Source organism: Haemaphysalis longicornis, unplaced genomic scaffold, assembly GCF_048455015.1.
Source record: "Haemaphysalis longicornis isolate Haplotype H1 unplaced genomic scaffold, Haemaphysalis longicornis Haplotype H1 scaffold_9, whole genome shotgun sequence".
NCBI classification, from domain to species: domain Eukaryota; kingdom Metazoa; phylum Arthropoda; class Arachnida; order Ixodida; family Ixodidae; genus Haemaphysalis; species Haemaphysalis longicornis.
The window spans coordinates 43,277,302-43,298,624 of NW_027526460.1; the positions used below are offsets into that span (position 1 = coordinate 43,277,302).

Here is a 21,323-nt window from a genome sequence, read left to right on the forward strand (position 1 = left end):
GCCCTCGACCGCCGCCCCTTTCGGCTCGTTCCCAAGCAGTCCTCGTCCCCTAGGTATTCCAAAACCCCAGCGTCTTGCTTCATCGACTGGTGCCATGGACGCTCTTCGTATTCGCCGAGATGTCCTGCGAGCAACCGTCTCCGGGACCATGACAGTCCTCGACGCCTTGCTGCGGAGTCAGGCAGCAACGGCCCTTGATAGGCAAAATGTACTCGACCTCATCTTGCATGACCAGGTGAGCCTTCACCAGCTCGACGCCAAAATTCAAGCGAACCTGACGGATGACGAATTCGAAGCGGACATTTTGAATGCGATCGACTACGATGAACGGATCTGCGCCCTGCGAACGCGCGTACGCTTTTCCGCGAGCCAAGACTTGTCCGCAAGCCCCGTCCCGCAACCTAGGGCAGCCCTGTTTTCTACCTGCAACGTGACTTCGACCCTCTGCTCGCCTCCCGAGGAGGCGCGGCCGACGGTGTCCACAAAGGTCACGGGTGACATGCCACCTGCTCGGGCGATGACTGTTGCACGGGTAGAGAAACACGACGACAAAGAGGGCGCTGCGCGTTACAACGATGTTAAAGAAGACCCTGAGGGGCTCAGCCCGCGAGAGCGGCTCCTGCGACCGCCCTACCCTGGTGTTTCCGTGATCGCCGTTATGGAGAAATCTCAGGGACCTTGCCAGGACCTCGCTGTCGCTTACGAGACTATTGTTTCCGATACGTCTGACCGGCCTTGCTGCAGCGCTGGCATCGCCGACACGGCTCTCACTTCAGAGACGTCACCACGCCCCTTCCGGAATCATGACATTGCTAATTTGACCACTGGTTTGGAGACAACCGACCGGCCCTGCAGCGTACTTAGCGTCATCGATGCAACCCCCGTTTTGGAGTCGTCCATGCGACACTGTGGCGACCTTCGCATTGACGACGTGACTACCGCTCTGGAGACGTCGGACCCGTTCTGCCATGGCCCCAGCGTAGACGATGCGGCTGTTGTTCTGGAGTCCTCCGAGCTTCCCTGTTGCGACCCTTACGTCGGCGACGCATCTCTCGTTTCGCAAGAAATTCAGCAACCCGGTTTCGAGACGAATATATTTTTATTGGGTCCAGCAACGAAAACGCGATTCGTGCAGAAGATGGACTCGCTTCAGGGAATAACGAAGCGCATGCTCCCCCGACGCTCCGTTAGCGAGCTTCGACGCCGGAAGCGAGCTTCGGCCGCACTCGTGCCAGCCCGGTGGGGAGGCATCCTCGTGGCGAAACGGAACAAATGCTTGTATGGTGACGACCCCTTCTTCAGCAAGCGCAACTCGATTGTGTACGAGCCTTTGTACCGTGTTGAGTCCAGCGAGAGCGAAATCCTATGGTTCGCAAAAAAAAACTGACACGCCGATGGAACACACATATTTATTCATGGAAGAAGTATCAGACGTGGACGTGACGGCAATGCCATACCACTCTCCTGACGCTCTCCGCAAATTTGACCATCCGCATCAGCTGTTCCCATTCGATCCCGGCGGCTGCCTTCTGGTCGAAAACCTGGAGCATGGTTTCTCTTAACGGGTGACCATAGGAACATTCGCGATATTCACTTTTAGATCCTAAGTCACTTCGATCCAGCAACCCAGCAAGCGCTCGTTGCCCGTGACGCTGGCTATAGAAATCTACCGAGATCGACGGCATCGAGGCACCCAGCCAAATGCTCCACTGAATCCCCCAGCTAGCCTACAAGCATTGCTAGTGTGAAATTATGCGCCGCCGGAAGTGGAACAACTGGTCGTAGTGAGGCCCGGACTTCTCCACTTCCCGTGCTGCTACCAGCTAGCTCCCAACCAACTGGGCGGCGGCGGGAGTGTGTTGAGAAATAAAGAAGCGCAGGCAGGGGGCGACAGTACAAGAGGAGGAAGAGGAGGATCGGACGCGCTCACTGCCTCGCTAATCACCTCGATCACCACATCGGAAGCCAGACGCTGGTCTTCTTTCGCTACAGTCATATTAAGGTGCGTCCACGCAGAGCTTGGAGGAAATGAGACACATCGTTCGGGTTGCGGGGGGGTGGGGGGGGGGGGGGGGGGGGGGGTTAATCGACGACGGGACGCCGACGGGCCAAGTGGGTCTCGGGGCCAGGAGATGGAGGCAGTGCGGGGCCGGTGGCTCGAAAGGTCTGCGCGTTGAACCCGAGGGCAGGAATGGGAGGCAGTACCGGACCGGTAGTTCGGCGAGCTCGAGCTGTAGGCCACGGTCAGGAAGTGGAGGCTGGGCAGGACCGGTAGCTCGGCGGGCTCGAGGTGTAGACCGGGGCCGGAAACTCTGGCCGCGAGCAGGCTCCTGGGAGGGGCGCGCTTTCGGATTGCTGTTACGGCTGCGTTCGAATGGCAAGACGGTCGCCCCAAGTCTAACCTCGATCACCTCCGTTGGCTCCTCTTTATTTCCTCCTCCTCCTACGTCCGAGCAGCGGCAGGGAAAAGGAGGAGAAGGGCCGACTTCAAGCGGCGGTGGACGACGCGGCTGTCTGCCCACCCGCCAAGGGTGCGTCGAGCGGAGGGAAGCCTGGCTCGCCCCGAGGCAAAAAGGAACCATGTGTCCTTAGCGAAGCGGCAGCGCGTTCCCACGGGAAAACTTCCTGCGGCCAAAGTTCTTCCATCTGGTTCAGAGTTGTCCGGGTACACACAAAACCGTCACAGTGGTGTCCCCGTCTCACTTTTTCATGCACTGGAAGGGTCCCAGGCATGGTTGAGAACCACTTGTATATACAATCCGGTATATCGCGTGCAGTGCATACGCTACCTCATGTTAAATTCCAATAAGTTGTTAGCGAAATCAGCTTCAGAACCAACTTTTTTGTTGCACCAGTAGTGTGCAGAATGAGACCTTTCAGAGAAGCTGTTGAAACTACCCTCAGTCAACTAGTGCCCAGTTTTCAGAGTCAGAAAACCGCTTAATATGACCGCTTAATGAAACCGCTTTGCATTACAAACACTAAATCGGGAGAAGATTGGGACGTACCTGGTTTGACTCGTTTGGTTTGAAAACTGAGGGTGTACATCTGGTGGGGACAGAAGGGGCGCGGCGCCTGGTAGTCTTAGCAGTTGTGCATGGCTAAGGAGCACTGGAGATGAGTATCAGCACCTCCTCCACATCCACGTTTGGGCCGTCAATTACAACACTAACGAACCGGCCACTGGAATCTTCTGGCTCCGACCTTTTTTGCAGGCACGGCACAGGGACTCAAGTGACACACGCGATACGAGCAGTTGTCGCAGGACTCCGCAGCACCGACAGATTGGCTAAGGTGCGTAAGAACAACCGCGGGGTTCGAAACAACAGACTTGGTTGTAACCAAGTCTCAAAATATGCCCTAGCTAGATTGCCCAGCAGGGGATGTGACTGAAGATGGACCGTCTACATAGTCAAATTTAGGCTACAGGTCACATTCCTACTTCGTCGACCCCCCCCCCCCCCCCCACCCTGTTCTGTTCGTTCATATGGACTCAACAAGCCCACTAAACAAGCCCTCTAAAAACAAAATAATATAAGCAGCCTTCCATCCGTCCTTCCCATTCGACCGGCCCATGCCACGCCGTGCTATGAATTTTACTAACTATAAATTCTTAAGGTAAAGTAGACTCTCGATAAAAGGAACTTCAAGGGACCGAGAAAATTAGTTCCGTTTGACAGAAGTTCCGTTTACTGAGATAGTTGTGTGAAAGTGCAAATTTGTGTGCGTACAGACTCTTAAAGGGACCCAGAAAAGCCGTTTGTAAAAGGTACAAAAGGCCTTTATTGTCGCGTAGTACCAATATAGCGATGCAATGCCGTTGGAATTATTGATCTACATTCAGTATTAGCTGCGCCAGAAGAAATTAAGTGCACCTCTCCCCCCTTGCCGATTGATTCCTCCTCCCTCTCTGCTTCTTTCAAAGCAGCTGGAAACCCTGGGAATAGCCATGTGACATCGCGACGCTCGACTTCCGCTCTGCGCTAGCTACATTCCTGCGCCTAGGCACGCGTCAATCGCTGCAGACCCGCCTTTGCCTCGGAATCGCGCAGGAAGGAGGAAGAGCAGCCGGAAGCCAATGGCAGTGACGTTGCCGGCGACCGACGATCGGCCGAATCAGGGGGGCGCCTCGCCGTTGCGTAAGCCGCGATCGCCGTTGCGTCAGCCGCGGTCGACGTTGCGTCAGGCACGGTCGGTTCGCTGCGGCGGCGCGCTCATCGGCTGAGAAAGGCGATCTTCAAAAATTGTTTACAAATTATCCGTACAACGTATGGGGCTCACACTTGGCTCAAAAATCACCCGTTATGTGTTCTACCACCTGAATGCATTTGAGTGCCACCTTCAGAAAGCTTTTCTGGGTCCCTTTAATACCATTTCATGAAACTCTTAGCACTAGAAGGTGAATGTAGCTGATAGTTTTTCAGAAAGCAAGAAAACTGCAACAGGTTTAGGCACAGCATTCACAAAGTTTATTTGGCAACAATGAGTCGCTGTGCACTACAAAATGCATGGAATATTTTTGTTTGAGTCGTTGCAGCCGCATCTTCACGGAGGCTAGAGGCCTCAACTTCGCGAGTGCTTACGAGCCACCGAATTTAGAAGACGGCAATGCGGTAATAAAGCGCGCATAGCACCACGATGGCACGAACGAGGTGGCAGGAGGTGAGCTCTGTAACCTCGGCGTCTTGAATCGAGACCGAACGACTGGAACCGGAACTGCGATGTCGCATTCGTTGCGCTTACACGGCTGACCACTAACAAGACGAGGCTTATGAGGCCTGCGAGGCTACAAAAATATATATGGAGGCAGAAAAAAAAAAAAAAAAAAACAGCCGGAACCGTAAAAAAGATTATTCTCATGCCAATGGGTTTCAAAAGAAGTTCCATTTCTGGTTCCGTTTACACGGTGACGCCAAAATTTTTGTTCCGATTACCAGGAGTTTTTTTACGTTAACTTACAGGCTAGTGTTTCGTTTAAACGGCAATTCCGTTTAAGCGATTTCCATTTATCGAGATTCTACTATAGTTTAAGATAGAACTATGAATTCGGGGTTAACACGTCTAATTTTCAGCAATTTCCCCAATTAACACGTTTCACGCTTCAGCGTTTGCAACTGAGTTACAATGCTGGTAATTAATTAGTTGTAGCTTAGTTAATTCCGCATTTCTTTCTAAGCGTAAAGATATGCTAGCAGTAAAACGAACATAAAGGATGATTTCAAGCTAAAAGGGATTTTGCCGTAGTGAACTAGGCAGGTGTAACACTGTTACATTAAGCTGAAAAAGTGAGTACTCCCCCCCCCCCCTCCCCATGTTATGCCTGCGCTGTGAGAGGAATAAAATTGAAATGCAACTGGAAATGTACACGATACGTTGGTATGTCTCGATCAGTATTCACGAACCCACAAACCAGGATACCATATCGATGAGAGCTTACTCGAAAGAGCCCGGAACATTCTGGTGGCGTAATCCGCGCGAAAGATTAGGCCGCCAGAACTTGTAGAGTTGTGTTGAGATGGGTGATTGCAAGCAAACCACGTCAGGAAGAGCAGGAAACATACAGACGAGAGCGTGCGGTGTGAATTAAATGGCAGGCAAATTAAGTAAACCAGTTAACCAGAAAGCTCGAATACGTCATCGTTTATCTCTACTGCACCGCAATTTTTCGTCCCGATTCGCCGCATCTAGCTCAGCCCGTATCTTTCAATGGTGTGTTTTCCAACGTATTTTTCTACTGGCGCTGCGCTCCCATGAAGGAGCCAAATTCCACAAATCCAAACACCAATTCGACTATGAGCCCAAGCGGGCGAAAGGCAGCCACTTCCTCAAGGGTGAAGTAAAAGTGGTAAGATTTTAAATGTGGACGCTACCTTTTCCCTCACAGGCGGTTCTGTTCAAGGCAGTGCCTACTCTATGCGCATGACCACAAGAAAATCTGTGAATAACTTCCACGTTATACTCAAGCCTCACATATAAACCGACCTAAAAGATACCAAGTCACCCTCATTTACGAAAACCATACGGTGAAAATATCCCAAGAGAATATTTTACAAAAACATAACTCGATGTTCTTAGCAAAGCAATGTAGAATTTCTGGGGCTTCAACCCGGGCCGTTAGCATCAGTACTCGGACTTCAGCCTTACCCCGCGGGGCTCTTTGAGCAGAACACTTTTAGCAGTTGCTCAACGCTGAACATTAATTATTTCATGGTCTGGTCCGCAGAATAAAGCTGAAAATTATACCCTGTGGTCTGAACTACAGAATAGGCACTGCGTCTAAGGCAACGCCTGCCCTTTGAGCACTTTCATGACTGTGCAGTCGGGCCTTTCGCGCAGATGAAGAAGTACTACAAGAGGTCGGTCCACTCGCGGCATGGCGTCTCGCACAAAGTGGACGCGGCGTTTGCGGCGGCGCTCTCTGACGCCGAAAAGGGCCTGGAGTGGGCGCAGAGGCACGGAGAAGAGGTGGAGAAATGGCTGGACGCGAAGCTCGCGAAGTACCCGTACCTCTACGAAGACTTGGTCAAGTCCATCTACTAGCCTTTCAACCCCTATCGTCAGAGTGTGTTTTTGTGTCTCGGAGAAGAATAAAAACGAGAAAATGGCGGGGAATAAGGGCCGAATACATGTCGCCTTCCTCCCAGTCCCACTGCTGTATTTGTATTGCCTGCCAACACCAATCTGGATGTCGCAGCAATATTGAGGCGAAAGCCGTAAGTGCAAATTCCGAGAAAAACTGATGTTGTTGTTGCTGCTATAGACCTTATGCAAAAGTGCCGCCATCTACCGGAAGAAAAACGAAACGAGCACGCGACGCCATGTTGGGGGATGGCGGTCGCGGGATTGATTGCTGGGTACGGACACTGTAGTACGGAGCGTGTGAGGGGCTTTCTCGGCTTGGCGATCCTTTTTGTATACAGATTTAAGCGCAGCAAAATGAGCGACGAGTGATCTGTGGACCTTTTTCTGTTGCTCACATTTGCAGGCGACTTCGTAAATACGCATTATGCATCGAAAAAGCAGTCAGGGAGGCACCGGCAGGGAAGCTGTGGAGGCTGTCGCGTTTCTTCTTTTTTTGGCTTTGAAAGTACGTTCGTGTCGGTTCGCATCCTGCGGGTTTCTCAGGAGGTCATTCCTGAAACGATTCGAAACTTGCGGGCTGTCGTGAGGTTGAAATGGGGAGGAGGGGGGGGGGGGGGTGTACTAGCGATATCGCTATACGCTAAGAAACCTGCAAACGAAAAAAAAAAAACACTTAAAACATAAATTACCTGCCTGGCATTTTTTAACAGCGGAGCTGTTGTAGCTGGCCGCAATGTGTAGGGCGTAACGTGTGCGGTGTGTAACGCGTTAAACATTGCCAATAAATTACCAATAAATTGCGAATTAATAATTAAATTACCAATAAATTGCCGGGTGCTGGTGAGCGCATGCCTCGCGGTGACCGCCGAGCGTCCCCAGCACACGTAAAGGCTTTCGCAAGAAAAAAAAAAACTGCGAAAGCCTTAAAGGAGCCATGAAGAGAAAACACAAGTTTGGTTCATTCGAAAGATTGCCTCGTTAGAACCATACTGACACCACTTTTACACAAACTTCGCTCAAATAAGCTAGATAATTAGGAAAAAAAGGAATGACCATGCGACCCACCAGCTCATTTCCCGCAACAGAACCTATGATGTCACACGAGAATGCTCTGCGATTGGCGAAGGCCGGCAAAAGCAAACGCAAGTTAGGCAGGGCTTACCAGTTTTCATAGTGAGCTACATACCCGTTAAACATACTGCACATTCCTTTTATCACACTAAGAACGCTGGAGTAAACGGTTGAAGTTCCGAATAAACACGCAAGCGTGTAAGCCAATGAGTACGAAACTACCGCCAGCCGAACTCGACATCTCGCCGTCGCCACCGTCGCGCTAACGAATTTTCGGGTTCGAGGCTCTTCGGGGCCAACGAACCGTCCCAGCACGCACAGCCGCGACCTTGCTTGGTATCGTAATCCCTTCACAGGAGGTTGGCCGTCATATCGCCAACCAGCAAAGGTAAAAATAGAAACGAGGGGAGTAAGGAACAGCAAGCAGCGACGAGATAGTGACAGTCGTCGCAGAAGTTTCGGAATGGTGTTGGCTTGCTGCTGTTGTTAGGAGCTCGTTTCCAGTTTACAACCACTGAAAACTTCAGTTTGTTCGAGTACTTTACAATGAAATCGTCGAGGGAGTGCGACATCCCCGCCGGTGAGGAGATCTCCTTTCATGTGCTGCCCAACGACGAACCTCGGCGTAGCAAGTGGCTATGTTTTGTGAACTTTGCAAACGGAGAAGAGAACTAAAGGAAGTACGAGTGTGCTCGCTTCATTTCCGAGGAAGTGATTACGGCAGGGACCCTTACGTTAGCTCACTCCTGGGAGATGCTGGCGCTCGTCGCCGACTTCGTCAAATCGCCGCCAAAGCGCTCTGACCTTGGGGGGAAAAAATATCGTACACTCCGCGCATTGACGCTCGTATCTTTCTGGTCAGAGCAGAGAGCTCGCGCAAACGGCTTTCCATACACGACACCGGCCAACTGGCATAAGCGATACTGCTACTGAAATTGAACTATTATTAACCGGAATAAAACTACAGCACATACGTACCAGTCTGTATTCGTCCGTCGCGACGTGGCTGACAAGGCAGCGGTGCCGACGGCTGGGCGTTCGTCTGTTGTGGCTATCGCGGAATGGTCGCTTTCCGGTCCATCCGCGTATCCCACAACTCCTGTCGCTCGTGCACTTAGAAGCATGAGCGTTCGAATGGTGTGAGGTTGTTAAATGCAAGCCCGAGCTTCTCGGCGAGAGTTTTGTTCTCCTGATCAGGCGAATCCATGACTAGGGCTGCGTGTGCACTAGGTTTTACTAGTATTTTTATGGCCGCTGTCTCGGTTTCGGCACGAGTTCCGGTTCCTGTTTGATTCCCGCGTGTAGGTGCTATATGGAGTCGACATACTAAGTATCTGTTTCATGGACCGGCTCGTATGACGCCATTGTTCACGTCACGAAATGTGCAATTTAGCGGGAAATTTAAAATTTTGGCTTAAATTGCCTTATTTCTCAGTGAATAAAGCATCATTTGCTTCCGGGAAAGCGCTTAGGGCACTATGAAACACCTAATCTTTCGAATAAAACAAACTTTTGTTTTCTCTTCATGGCTCCTTTAAAGCGCGAGAAAATGCCGAGCGCTCGTTAGCGCGTGCCTCGCGACGACCGCTGAGCGTTCTTTGCTTGCGCCGCGGACAACAAAACTGGCTAACAACTATACCGCTTAGAATATTCCGCTTGAAAAATTTTATCTTGGGAAAAAATGCTACGGTCGAGCAGCAGGCGACGAGCGGTATAAATGACCGATACACGGGTTACTATGTACGTTACTTGCGATACTCATGGCGCTACGTGAAGGTTGCAACTCTCGCGGATCCCTTATTTCCTGTAACGTTTGGCAAACAAAAGGATGCGTCGTATTTCCGTAAAAGCCTACCGAACGTCCAGAATAATAAGAAAATGCGGGCGCGCAAAGCACGAACGGCAGACTCAAAACTCTACCCGCACAATAAAGTACGAGCTGACCGATGCAGTGCGCCTTAACTACCAGCAGGGAGAAGTGCTCCTCGGCAAATACAGGGCTAGAAAACAGCTCTCTTTGGGACCTTTTTAGTCCTGCACATATTATTCGTTTCCTGACTATGCATGCGATCTAGCTATAATATTACTGCGCGAAGGGAAGTCGACACCCGCAAGCGACTTCACGCAGGGCTCGAGCCACGCTTTCGTTGAGAAATAATAATAAAAAAAGATGTGTATGTACGCTATTTCCGTGGTCGTCCGCGTTCATCTTTGAGCACAGCAAGTTACACGGCAGTATTTGGGCATCTTGGAAAACGATAAATGCCGACGTGCGCGTCGCTAACCCCGGGCTATCATGTATACAGCGGTATCCCGAGATCCGGGAATCCCCCAACATGGCGGAAGCGCACGCGGTTCCCGCAAGAGGGTGCCAGTTTTTGCATAAGGTCTATAAAGAGTACATAAAAAATTAGTAGTGGCTTAGCTCTGCTATGCCAGGATACACGTAGCGTGAGCTAAGGTTCGGCAATCCAGTCCAGTCCAGTCCAGTCCAGTCATTGCTCCTCGCGCATGCTCAGCACGGCTCTTCACGAGCCACGCGAAACGGCTATCAAGCGGTTCCGGTGCAGCGTCAGGCTTGGCTACTGCGCAATTGAGGCGCATACCTGGGCACGCGCCGGGGCCAGTGCGTCTGCCGCGCCTATGACGCAACACAATCCAACACAATCCACTTTAATCCAATCCAATCCAATTCAAGCCAAGCCAATCCATTCCAATGTCCCTCGCACTTGTGCAGAACGGCCCTTCACGGCACGCGCGAAACTGCACAACCTCGGCCAGTGTAGCTTACGCTACAAAATTGGCCGCGTATCTGCTCCTTTGGTTGCAAATGTCGACGAAAGACGATAATCGACTGGCGCCCCTGCCAAGTAGATGCCTCCCCTCTCGTTCCTGCTCACCCCATGTTGTTCCTCTCCCGTCTCGTTCCTCCCGAGATAACACGCTAGAGGTTTGCTCAAGTCAAATTAAATTTACCGCGTTCCACTGCTCCAAGTCGGGTTCATCGATGCCAGCGCTGCCGTATATCGGAGACGCACGTGAATCGAGGCACCCTACTACAGCGTTTTTAGAACCACGTTGCCCTACTCCACGAGTGTTCCAAGCGGAACGTGGAACCTATCTAGTAGAACCTTTCGTTGCTGTTGCCATTTATTTTTTTTTTAATGCCACCAGGTAGTGCGGGCAACAGCAGGCGGCGATTTTCTGTAGTTGTAATTTATTTGCTATCGCAAAAAACAAGCATCCGTGAATTTTTAATAAAGGAACACTGCAAATAGCCCTGATGTATTGATTTTCTGCCTTATATTTGCGGAATTTCCTGTTCCTGTTAAACAATGTTGACAAGTATGAACACTGACACCGGACTCGGACGTTTAGATTTCGCTGTGAGTATATAAGGCTATTGCGCAGCATCCGTTTTACTTTGGCCGGGTGGCTGAATCAAGTCAGCCTCTTTATAGTGCCCGCTTTAAAATCATTAACGTGTATGCTCCTGCACGCTACGCTGGGTTTTTTAATTTTTCGCGGCAAAACCGTAACAGACCGATTGCAGTAAACATCACGGAGGTTTTCGCATTTGACTGGTGCGGTGTTTGCCCGTCAGAGGGCTACATCACAACTTTGAAGATGGCGGCGCCCATCTCAAGCGACACGGCCGAACTTGTTACGGCCGTTCTTCGAAAAACAAAGGTAAAAAGATTGTTCTTTCGCTTCCCTTGCCTACGAGAACATCTGCAGATACTGTGGAGTTGCTTTCGCTTGGTTTCTCTACTTACAATTGTTGTAGTGGGAACACGTTTTTCAGCGTATCAAATGTGATACTGTGGGCATTCGTGGCACCTCTCGCCGGCCGTATCACATATGCTACGAATATTTGTTTCGTATGGATAGAAGTATGAGTACTTCTTTTTTTTTAATTTTTGCAGCTCCGAGTGTCCGGAACATCGTGTGCTCCATGCCAACGGGCGATCACAGTGACTACGGGGACCTGAGTGATGACAGCGACGAATATGTTCCCAACACTGCCCAGACGCTTGGTGCAGACGAGAGCGAACAGCTGTCTGAAGAGGACGAAGACGGTGTCAGCAGCTCACACTGCGGCACAGGATCTGTTGATAGGGGTCATTGGAAGAAGTGCCTGATGGATTGTTCCCTACCAACATATACTGACTCATATAGACATCCTACAGAGGTTGGATCTTTTCTGTCTTATTTCAGGCGTTTCATAAGCCCATCCATGATAAAAAACTCTAGTTCAGGAAACGAACCTGTACAGCGTCCAAACAACATGAGCGTCTCTAAATGTGACAGAGAGTGAGATTGACCAATTTATAGGTGTGTACCTGTTGATGGGGCTGATACAGATGCCCAGCGTTCGAAGTTATTGGGAGAATGAAACCCGCTTTGCCCCCATTGCTGACATAATTCCTCGTAACAGGTTCGAAAAAATCATGCGTCTCCTGCATTTTACAGACAATAGTAACGCCAGTGATGAAGTCAAGCTTGACAAAGTTTGGAAAATCCGCCCATGGTTGAATTTACTTCAAGAGAACTTCTTTACTGTACAACCCGAGGAACTCAACAGCGTCGACGAAATAATCGTTTCGTTTGCAGGGCGATGCCCCATCAAGCAATACTTGACTGCAAAACCGAACCTTTGGGGCATCAAGCTTTGGGCACGTACTGGTTCGTCTGTATTTTTATACCAGTTCGACGTCTACAAAGGACAAGCAAAGCAACGTCACAAATTCTCGGTGGCGACGTAACCCTGAAGATTTGCCAGGCCCTTCCAGAACACAAAGGCTACAAAGTGTCGGCTGACAACTATTTTACCTCTCTTGACCTGGCTGCTGAGCGCGGAGGAGTACTCGGAGATTCTGCGGGCTGGCGCGTCGCGTCCGTGCGTGCTTCACGCGAGGACCCTCGCCGAGAAGCGCGTGAACGCGTTCAACGCGTGGATCGGAAGGGTTCTCGACTCCAACATGGACCTGCAGATCATCCCCGACCACTACGCGTGCGCGGCGTACGTCGTGGACTACGTCAACAAGGCCGACCGCGGCATCTCGTTCTCGTAACGCGGGGTCCGCCGCTCGCCGCTGACGTTTCGAAGCCGTGTCTCGCTCTCGATTCGATGGATCCGCAGCTCGACACGCTGACGACTGGCGGCGGCCTCTCGTTCTCGACGCTCGGGATCGGCCGCTCGACGCTGACGCTTCGCCGCTGCCTTAGCGCGCGCAGTAGAGGGAGAGGAGGTAGCACCTGCTGCTGCAACGCCTCTTTCAGCGCCGGAGCACGCGCATGCGCGCCCGCACCTGTTGTTGAGAGCGAGGAGGAGCGGGGGAGGGGCGCACGTGCTGTCTGGCTGCGGACACCGATCGCCAACGGACGGGTGACATTGTGAGTTAAAGAAATGCTCTGCATTTAAAAATAATTTTCTTTTTGTTGCGGCAACATGTAGGCATTACAGGGTTAAAACACAGGTGTGATCCGATGGGATTTCTACCTGGGTGTTCACAGTAGCAGCTCAATGTGCTGCAACTGTGTGCTGCGAATTATGTTGTTCCTTTCTTCGTGATGCATACCGAATTGGGGGATTGGCCAGGAATCGGGAGCTTTGGCGGGCTAATAAGCCACCTCTCAAAAATTTGTCGCAGAACTCTGAATTGGAAACGCAAAATGCAGAATTTGCGTTCCTCGTGCTGTAAGAAAAAAAAAACGGAAGCGTTGAAAAAAGCGTAAACTTAGTGGAGCATAAAAAAAGCAGAAGTAACTCGCGCCAAATGACAAAAAAAAAAAGAACAAAAGCTACGAAAGAGGAATAGATAACTTTGTCTGGTTTGGTGTGTTGGTGACAGGCCGCCGCAACCTACGAAAGCCGCGAGTGAGCAAGAGAGCGAGTGAGAGAGAGAGAGAGAGAGAACTTTATTTCAAAGGTCTGGTTAAGTGAGTTGGATAACTGGCAACTGCAGCATGCCAGAGTCTCAAATACAAAAAAGTCCCTTTTATTAATTATGACTTGACACATACCCGCATGGATATCGCTAAACAAACAGGAAATGTAGGGTTAACATACCTAGCTACTCGTTCAATTGCTAGTTTCGAATGCCACAACGCTTCCACTAGGTTCACCTTCGTACGATAGCTTCGCGGAACTGGGGTAACTTGGGGTATGCGTGCCAGTCGCGTATACCGGTGGTCGCTGGGTTGAATCCCACCCAGACTAAAATTTGTCCAAATTTACTTTCAACTCAATTAACTTTTCAGTTTTTGAGCCATCGGCTATTTTGTGTGGCGTCTGTGATCCGGACACGCTATATTTTCGGCATAACATATTAATGCTTTCGCATTTAAAGTCACTGTCACTATCACCATCACTGCTCTCGGCGCAAGGGATTAGGCAAGCCGCAGTAATGGTCCCTACTGCGTGCATCTGCGCTCTGTCAACAGCTATGCATTAAGCTCATTGTTGTGATTACAAGGAAAGCTGATCTTATTCAGTATCAGCCTATGCAAACGTAGGTAGCTTGCAGGTTTCGTAGCTTGCAAGTCTCTGACTGGTACTGTTTGGCGCATCATCCGAAAAGCCACGCTTTCGAATCAGGTGTTTCAGCCCTCGTCTGGGTGTAGTGACTGTAGAACCTGATGGAACTTTATACGGCCCGAAAAAGGCGCCCGCTCCCTCTACACGCATACAAAGCATTTTTTTCTGCTACAGGCATTGTGACGGTACTGCATGAATTCAGCCCGGCTTTTGCCTCTACGTAGACGATTGGTTCCGTCGAACATCAAGCTGATTCATGTCGAAAAGCTAACGTTTCCTGCGTTCTTTGGCAGGGTTTCACCAGGCTGGCCGTGCCTCTCCTCTCACACGCACAAAAACCAAGAACTTCGCTCAAAAGAAAAAACGAAAGAAACAAAAAAAAACAATTTTGGCTCAGGGGAATGAATACTCATATTTCTGCCGCTTCCCCACGTTTGAAAATAAGTGTTTCCACATGCCGCTGTGGCCCAGTGAGTGGTGCTGGTGGGCCCAAGGACGCGGGTTCGACCCCCCGGCCGCGGTGGCTGCATTTCAAATGGAGGCGAGTTGCTAGAACGCCCGCGTGTCGGGATTTCGGCGCATGCTGAAGATCCCCAGGTGGTATAAATTAAAGGAGCCATGAAGACAAAACAAGTTTGATTCATTCAAAAGACGGCCTCGTTAGAATCATACTGACACCAGTTTTAACGTAAACTTCGCTCAAATAACCTGTATAATTATGAAAACAAAAAAGGAACGGCCATGCGACCCACTCGCTCATTTCCCGCAACAGAACCTATGATATCATACCAGCCTGGTCTGCGATTGGCGGAGGCCGGCAAAAGCAAACGCAAATTAGGCTGAGCTTATAAGTTTGCAGAACGAGTTATTTGTGCTTAAATTTAGGGCACGTTCTTTTTAAAGCAATAAGAATGGTAGGACAAGCAGTGGAAGTTATGAAAGCACACGTAAACATAGAAGTACTGGTGTGTAGTGCAGTTGGCACTGCGCGCAATATGCTTGGTTTAGCTGCACAGCACTGCGGTGCTTTGGCGTTTTCTCAGACGACACTCGCCGATTGACGCAAGCAACGGTGTCTTACGTGACCATATTTGTCGAGCGAGCACTATGTTTCACGAAACGATTATTTTCTCCCAGAACAAAAACAGGCCAAAGGCAGAAAACGGCTTGCCACGGTATGGTGGCGCCATCTAGGTTCAGTAATGTAAACAAACGACCGTCCGCAGTCGGCTTCAGTAGAGTACCAGGATGCCAGCGCCGCCGTACAGGGTGGAGACACCCTTTGAACGGTCCCGTGCCGCTGCAATTGGGTCAACGTGCTCAACGCGCTGTTCTTTTCGATTCCCATGAGGCCCAGCAACGCGAAACAGATAAAATGATTTGTACAACGCCAGTAAACAGGGTTGCGGCAAAACTTTAGCGCGTTTTTGACATAATGACTTGCTTCGGCGGCGAGCGACCGACCCAAAATGGCGGCGCCAGCGTATACGTGTCTCCACCCTGTACGGCGGGTGCGTGAATCAAGGCATCCTAGGCTGCAGAGCGGGCGGTTTCTGTGATGTCATTGCACACCACGAAAACACGCGATTTAGCGAGAAAGTCAGAATTTTAACATAAATTGATTAATGTCTCAGTGAATGAAACATCGTTTGTATCCGGAAAAGCGCTGGGGGCACTATAAAACACATATTATTTCGAATAAAACAAACTTGTATTTTCTCTTCCTGACTCCTCTTAATCCTAGCCTCCCACTATGGCGCGACCCCTAGCACAGGTGCAGCTTCGGCGTCTTAGACACCACGATCTGAATGAATCGAACAAGTGTTTCTCTTCAATACAAGTACAATTTTAAGTTCAATTTTATCTGTTGATTCTTTTCGGATGATCGTTGTCCATACAACCGCAGCCGCTTGGGCACGCCACACGCGGCATCAACGTGAGCCGCCGGTCCGTCACGCAGCGGCGACACTGGGCATGTCGGATTTGGCAAGTTTGGAGTCCAGCCACTTCTCGATGACGTGGCCGTTCTTTAGAACCCAGTTGATGTTGGACCTAGCGAGGTCCAGCGCTGTCTGAAAGGTGCGCGTGAGCTTCTTCGGCGCTTTCTTGCTCTGGACGTTGTCTGCGAAGAAGTGCTCCATCTGCACAGCACGTACGCCGCAATGTGGACTCTATTATTCCCTCCATTATATTATTCCCTGCAGCAAGGACATACGCCTGATGACTGAAGAATCCCGTTAAGCTTCCTGAACAACGTTTCTTTTGATTTGACCAAATTAAGGTACCGCCTTCACTGGCTGCTGTGGCAAAACTCTTTCTTTATCACTGCTCCATCTGAGGGACCGGAAGTGAAGATAGTCGTGCAAGCCTTTACGGCCGACAGGTGTCAGGAGTTCTAAAAATAAAATATCTTGCCCCGTCATGCTTCCTCTGTGCCGTTGTGAATTTAGCTCGCTTTAATTTTTGGGAACAAGTAAGCACCATCTTGCTCAGGAATGTGTTTTACTGAAGGTCTTAACGTGCATAAGCAAAACGAGAGCACGGCGGGTTTTGCTGTGCAGACAACCCGAGCAAATGGAAAGCAAAAAAAAAAAAAAGCATTTTGCGGAAATGCGTCATGGGCTTAGCATCCAAATGTGCCGTGTTCGGAGCATATGAAGTCTGGAAACCAGTGTACACAAGAACATGAATATTAAAATTTGCCATCCCTTCCTAGAAAAGTGGAGAGACGCCTGAACGCTAACAGTGCTATGTACCTCCCCCAAGAGTCAAATGCACGGTCTTATTTATAAGAAAAGAGTACGGTCAATTTAAGCTAAAGAACAGCTGAACGGAGTGTCTATAGGTCGTCATGCGTATTTCCGAAGGAAAGAGCCATAAAGTAACGGAAAAAAGAGTAGAGGAGGGGGGCATAAAAGTATGGTACAGAAATAATAACGCTGATATTTTACACCATGGTTCTCTTGCTTGGACTTTTCTGTGCCTGTTTCTTGTGCGCGGTTAGCCCCAACCTTGAATAAATACGAAAGTTAGAAACGGAGCCATGTTGCTGTCAGTTTATCACGTAGGAGGAGTGTGAAGGAAAACACTACACTTAAAGGTAGGCCTACTAGCGTGCGCCAGGCAGAGAAGTGCATTGAGCTTATCTCTAATTACCGCATATTTACGCCCCACACAATACGTACCACATAGAAGGTAGCCAGGTACTTCAAGGCAGGCATCTCTATACCTATTACGGTTTGCATTAGCACGTCGTTATACATTAGCACTAAACAATACCTGAACTTTTCCTACAGTCGAATGACCCACATGTGATGTAACTTAAATTCCCTTCCCACCACTGAAAAATAGCCTGAAGGCAGCAGGAGCGACAAAGAGACGAATTTACCGGGAGTTAAAGCTGCAGCGTGTATCGCTTCATCCGCCAACTTGGTCTTGATCAATAACCCACTCGGTGCTATGTCGTTTCCGAACAACCAATTGTTGCGGGCTCCGGTCAAGCGTTCATGAGCTGGGAAACGCTCTTTACCGTTAACCTAATAGTTTTACGGATACTGCATGGCCCGAAGAAGCATGAGAAGATCCATGCCAGGGTGGCGCTTCATCTCTGCACTCTTAGCAGTCTCGCGAGAGTTGTTTTCGGGGTTTAAGACGTGATAAACAAATCACCAGTTTAACGTACCCGTTTGATATCTTCACTTTTCCGGATTCCTTGAATTGCAAACCATATGGTGTCCCTTAGAGACGGACTCTTCCCGTACCTAATAATAAAAAGGAGAACAAGTCATCAAGCAAACATTATGCCCGCATGTTAATAAAGATATCTGTATAAATTATACCCTAACTCAGCGATTGATTTCTGGAAACATAAAAGAAAAAAAATTGGCTCAAATTCACGCTGTGAAGGTGGTTGGAAAGCAAAGCTTTAAACAACGCCCACAACAATTGCTCATGCGACGCACTCGAATTCACACACGTGGCTCTACAAAGAAAGAAACCAGAGATTCTTCCAGCCGTTACCTGGAATTCGCGGGGGCGGCGTCCCGAACGCAGGAGCGTCGGCCACCGCCCGTCTAGAGCGGCGGCCTACGCCGCCGCTGTAGCCCGGCCGTGCGTCGGCAGAAAACGGAGAGCAGCGTCTTTCGAAGGGTGAGACAGCGGAACCTAGCCATTCTGATGTGCTAGCTAGGGGCAACACAACCGGGCGATACAAGCGCAGAGATCCAAACAACTCGGCATGTGAGCTTAGGGATTCCTATATATACCAATTTAAACTAGTTACTTTGGTAAGTTTGGAATTGCGAGAAAGCTGAGGGAACGTTTATAATCGCTATTTATGAGTACCAGTTGCTCCTTTCGCCTTTTGTAATACCTCTTAAAGCACAACCGAATTAGTATTCACCAATTTAGAAAACGGTCCCATTCGTGGCAAGCAGTGCGCAAAAGGTCGCGTTTCTCTAGCGGCCACATGTCTGTTATGTTGTCCCTACATTTTGTTTTCGCACTCTGCAAACCAATCCTTAACGTATGTTTGCCGTACGACCACTGAATTCCTTCGAGTCCGGGTTTCCCGGGAGGTGCTGTCGAACATGTTAATCAAGCCATGCGAAGGAAGGCCGCGATGGACGCGAACCACGCCAGAACAGGTCAAAAACCACCGTCGCTAAAGCAGACGAGAAAGCCGTGCCTACAACGCGCCCGCAGGTGCGAGCAGGGAGCTGCGCGCGGGCAACGCTCGGTAATAGCGTCCTATCGCCGCGCCATCGACACTGTGTTCAGGGAGTGAAAACCGCCCTCGCCCTTCCCATCCGTGTTCGGAGTTCCTTGTCGCGCACGCCACGAAGGCATCGTTGGCTGGTAAAGGTAGAAAGCTTTGCTTTAAAACCAAACGCAAGCCGCATCTCGGAATAAAATATTCAGTGCCGTTCCAGTCTTTGAATTTCGATAACCAGCGGAGCTGTTTGTGCGTTAGTGGTTGACCACAAATTCCCGCTGAAACCGCGTGCCCTGGTGCCGGGGAAGCGTTCAGCAGTATCGTGAGTAGGCTTCACTGCGCAACGCAGAATGTGAGAAAGCCAGCTTATAAAGAACAAGCTTACACCGACCTTCTTAATGTTGGCTTCACTTCTGAGCGCAAATGCATCGCCAAAAAACAGTCTTCCTAGGGCAGTATACGCCATTTTGTATCAGAAAAATAGTAGCAGTAGCTTAACCCGGCTATGCCAAGATATACGTAGCGTGAGCTAAGGTTCAGCTGGTTATTCTTAGCTTTCCTGGTTGTCTAGGATTAGCTTGATTATCATGCTTACTGCTCCTTCAATGACACACACACACGGTATACGCGTTATGTGACATGTATATTTATCAAGCGGCCTCGGCGCAGCGTCACCAATCGCTCCAGGGCTAAGATGGTTTCACAGGCGCACACCGGTGTTGCTGCGGCGCACGAGCCATCAGTTCTACACCCGGCCACCCCTCGCATGATCATCGTGAACCGGGCCGCCACGTGCGGAACGGAGGTCGGCGAAGACGCTGGGCGCGTGAGGTGTGTGAGAGACACCGGGCAGCGAACAACGTTCTGTGCGCCTTGTGACGTCACTGCTCCTCGCGCATGCGCAGCACGGCTCTCCAGGAGCCATGCGAAACTGCTCAACCTCGGCCAGTGTAGCTCACGCTACAAAAAACTACCACCTCCTCTCGCGGGAACCCCTGTGTAGATGCGACGCATAGGGGGTTCACGTTGCAACGTTGGACAGCGGAGGAACGGCGCTGGAACGATGGAGCGGAGCGGCGCAGGCGCCGCGTTTTATTGCAAGCATAACGGTGAGGGGACGCGCCGGCGCCATTGCGTCTGCCGCGGCTATGACGCAACACAATCCAACACAATCCACTTTAATCCACTTTAATCCAATCCAAGCCAAGCCAATCCAATCGAATCCAATCCAATGCCCCTCGCGAGAGTTTGTTCGCTATCGGAGAGGAGAGGGGGTGAGCGGCGGAGAGCGCAGCTGGCGCGGCGAGGAGAATGAGGGAGGGGCGGACGCCGACGACGCCGGATGCAGGGACAAGGCGGGTGAATGAGATGCGGTGGCATCTAATATGTAGCACCGGAGGCAAACCGGCGGAGAAAGGGAGAGGGTGTGCTGAAGTGAAGATTACGGGAGCGGCTTTTCTCGTCTTACGGACGCCGACAAAAAAAGGGGGTGAGTTAGCTTATAACAGCTCTGCTCTATAGAGTCTGCCATGATTTGCTATTCTTTTTTTTACCTTACAAAGTTCCGAATCTCCTTCAGATGCGTTTGAGGAATGACGATGTCTTCGCTGACAGGCGGTACGCTAAGCAAAAAAAAAGTGATATTCTACGTCCGACCTGTGTGACCACCTTACATATCCTAGTTTTATATATTGAGTAAAACTATCTCAATAAAGACAGCCTGCTTTGGCAAAAATAATTTCGAGTAAGCTAACACCAATTTTACGCATCGGTGAGGTGCGCCATGGTGTCAAAAACTGCTGTTTGCACCAATGAAGCGCTTGGCACTGCAAATGACACTGGGAAGAAAAAGCAACCGGACAAATTCGCCTGTTTTTCGCAAGAATCGCTGTTGTGAGAAGTAAAAGCCTAAAAAAATATCAAGCTGACGAAAAAAAAAAAAAACGCCAGGCCTGATACAATTAACGCAGGCAAATAATTATAGGCAATTACAAATATATGCAATACACTCGGGCTAACCGGTGAATTGTAAAGCTACCAAACCAGCCATGAACTGCGGCACTAAATAAGACATGCCCCGTCTTACGTCTTATACTTTGCGCAGTCCAACACGTTTTATTCACATGTGTCATTAGTTTCAAGCGCGAAATAACAAACCACTGCAGAAGCAGCAGAAGCAGCAGCCGCGCGTGTCTTACTTGTCGAGCAAAGTTTTCCAGTTGTCCATGAAGAACTGCAGGGTGATGTCGCTTCCCTTGTTCGAATAGGCGGCGCGCTCGAAGAAGTACCCGATATCATCGCCCATGTTCTTGTTGATGGCTGTCATGTTGCGCATGGAGAACGACAGCAGCCTGCGACCGGGAACATCCGACTCAAAGACGCAATGATCAAAAAAGCGGTGCCAGGCATTTTAAG

At 50.1% G+C, this 21,323-nt stretch overlaps 1 protein-coding gene and 1 pseudogene across 2 annotated transcripts in view; one reads left to right on the top strand and one right to left on the bottom strand.

Annotated features, from left to right (window-relative positions):
- The window catches only part of LOC144152279 (aminopeptidase N-like), a 41,841-nt pseudogene extending 35,248 nt beyond the window's left edge, over positions 1-6,593 (top strand). The window contains exons 21-23 of the transcript XR_013319129.1: positions 3,216-3,298; positions 6,166-6,178; positions 6,357-6,593. The product of XR_013319129.1 is annotated as an aminopeptidase N-like (transcript). The remainder of the gene's footprint in view (positions 1-3,215; positions 3,299-6,165; positions 6,179-6,356) is intronic.
- A 9,547-nt stretch (positions 6,594-16,140) lies between these two features.
- The window catches only part of LOC144153160 (aminopeptidase N-like), a 70,785-nt gene continuing 65,602 nt past the window's right edge, over positions 16,141-21,323 (bottom strand). Inside the window, exons 19-21 of the mRNA XM_077684811.1 lie at positions 21,107-21,259; positions 17,877-17,955; positions 16,141-16,335 (exon numbers count right to left, since the gene is read on the bottom strand). Of these exons, the coding sequence (XP_077540937.1) occupies positions 16,147-16,335; positions 17,877-17,955; positions 21,107-21,259 (421 nt within the window). The 3' untranslated portion in view covers positions 16,141-16,146. The remainder of the gene's footprint in view (positions 16,336-17,876; positions 17,956-21,106; positions 21,260-21,323) is intronic.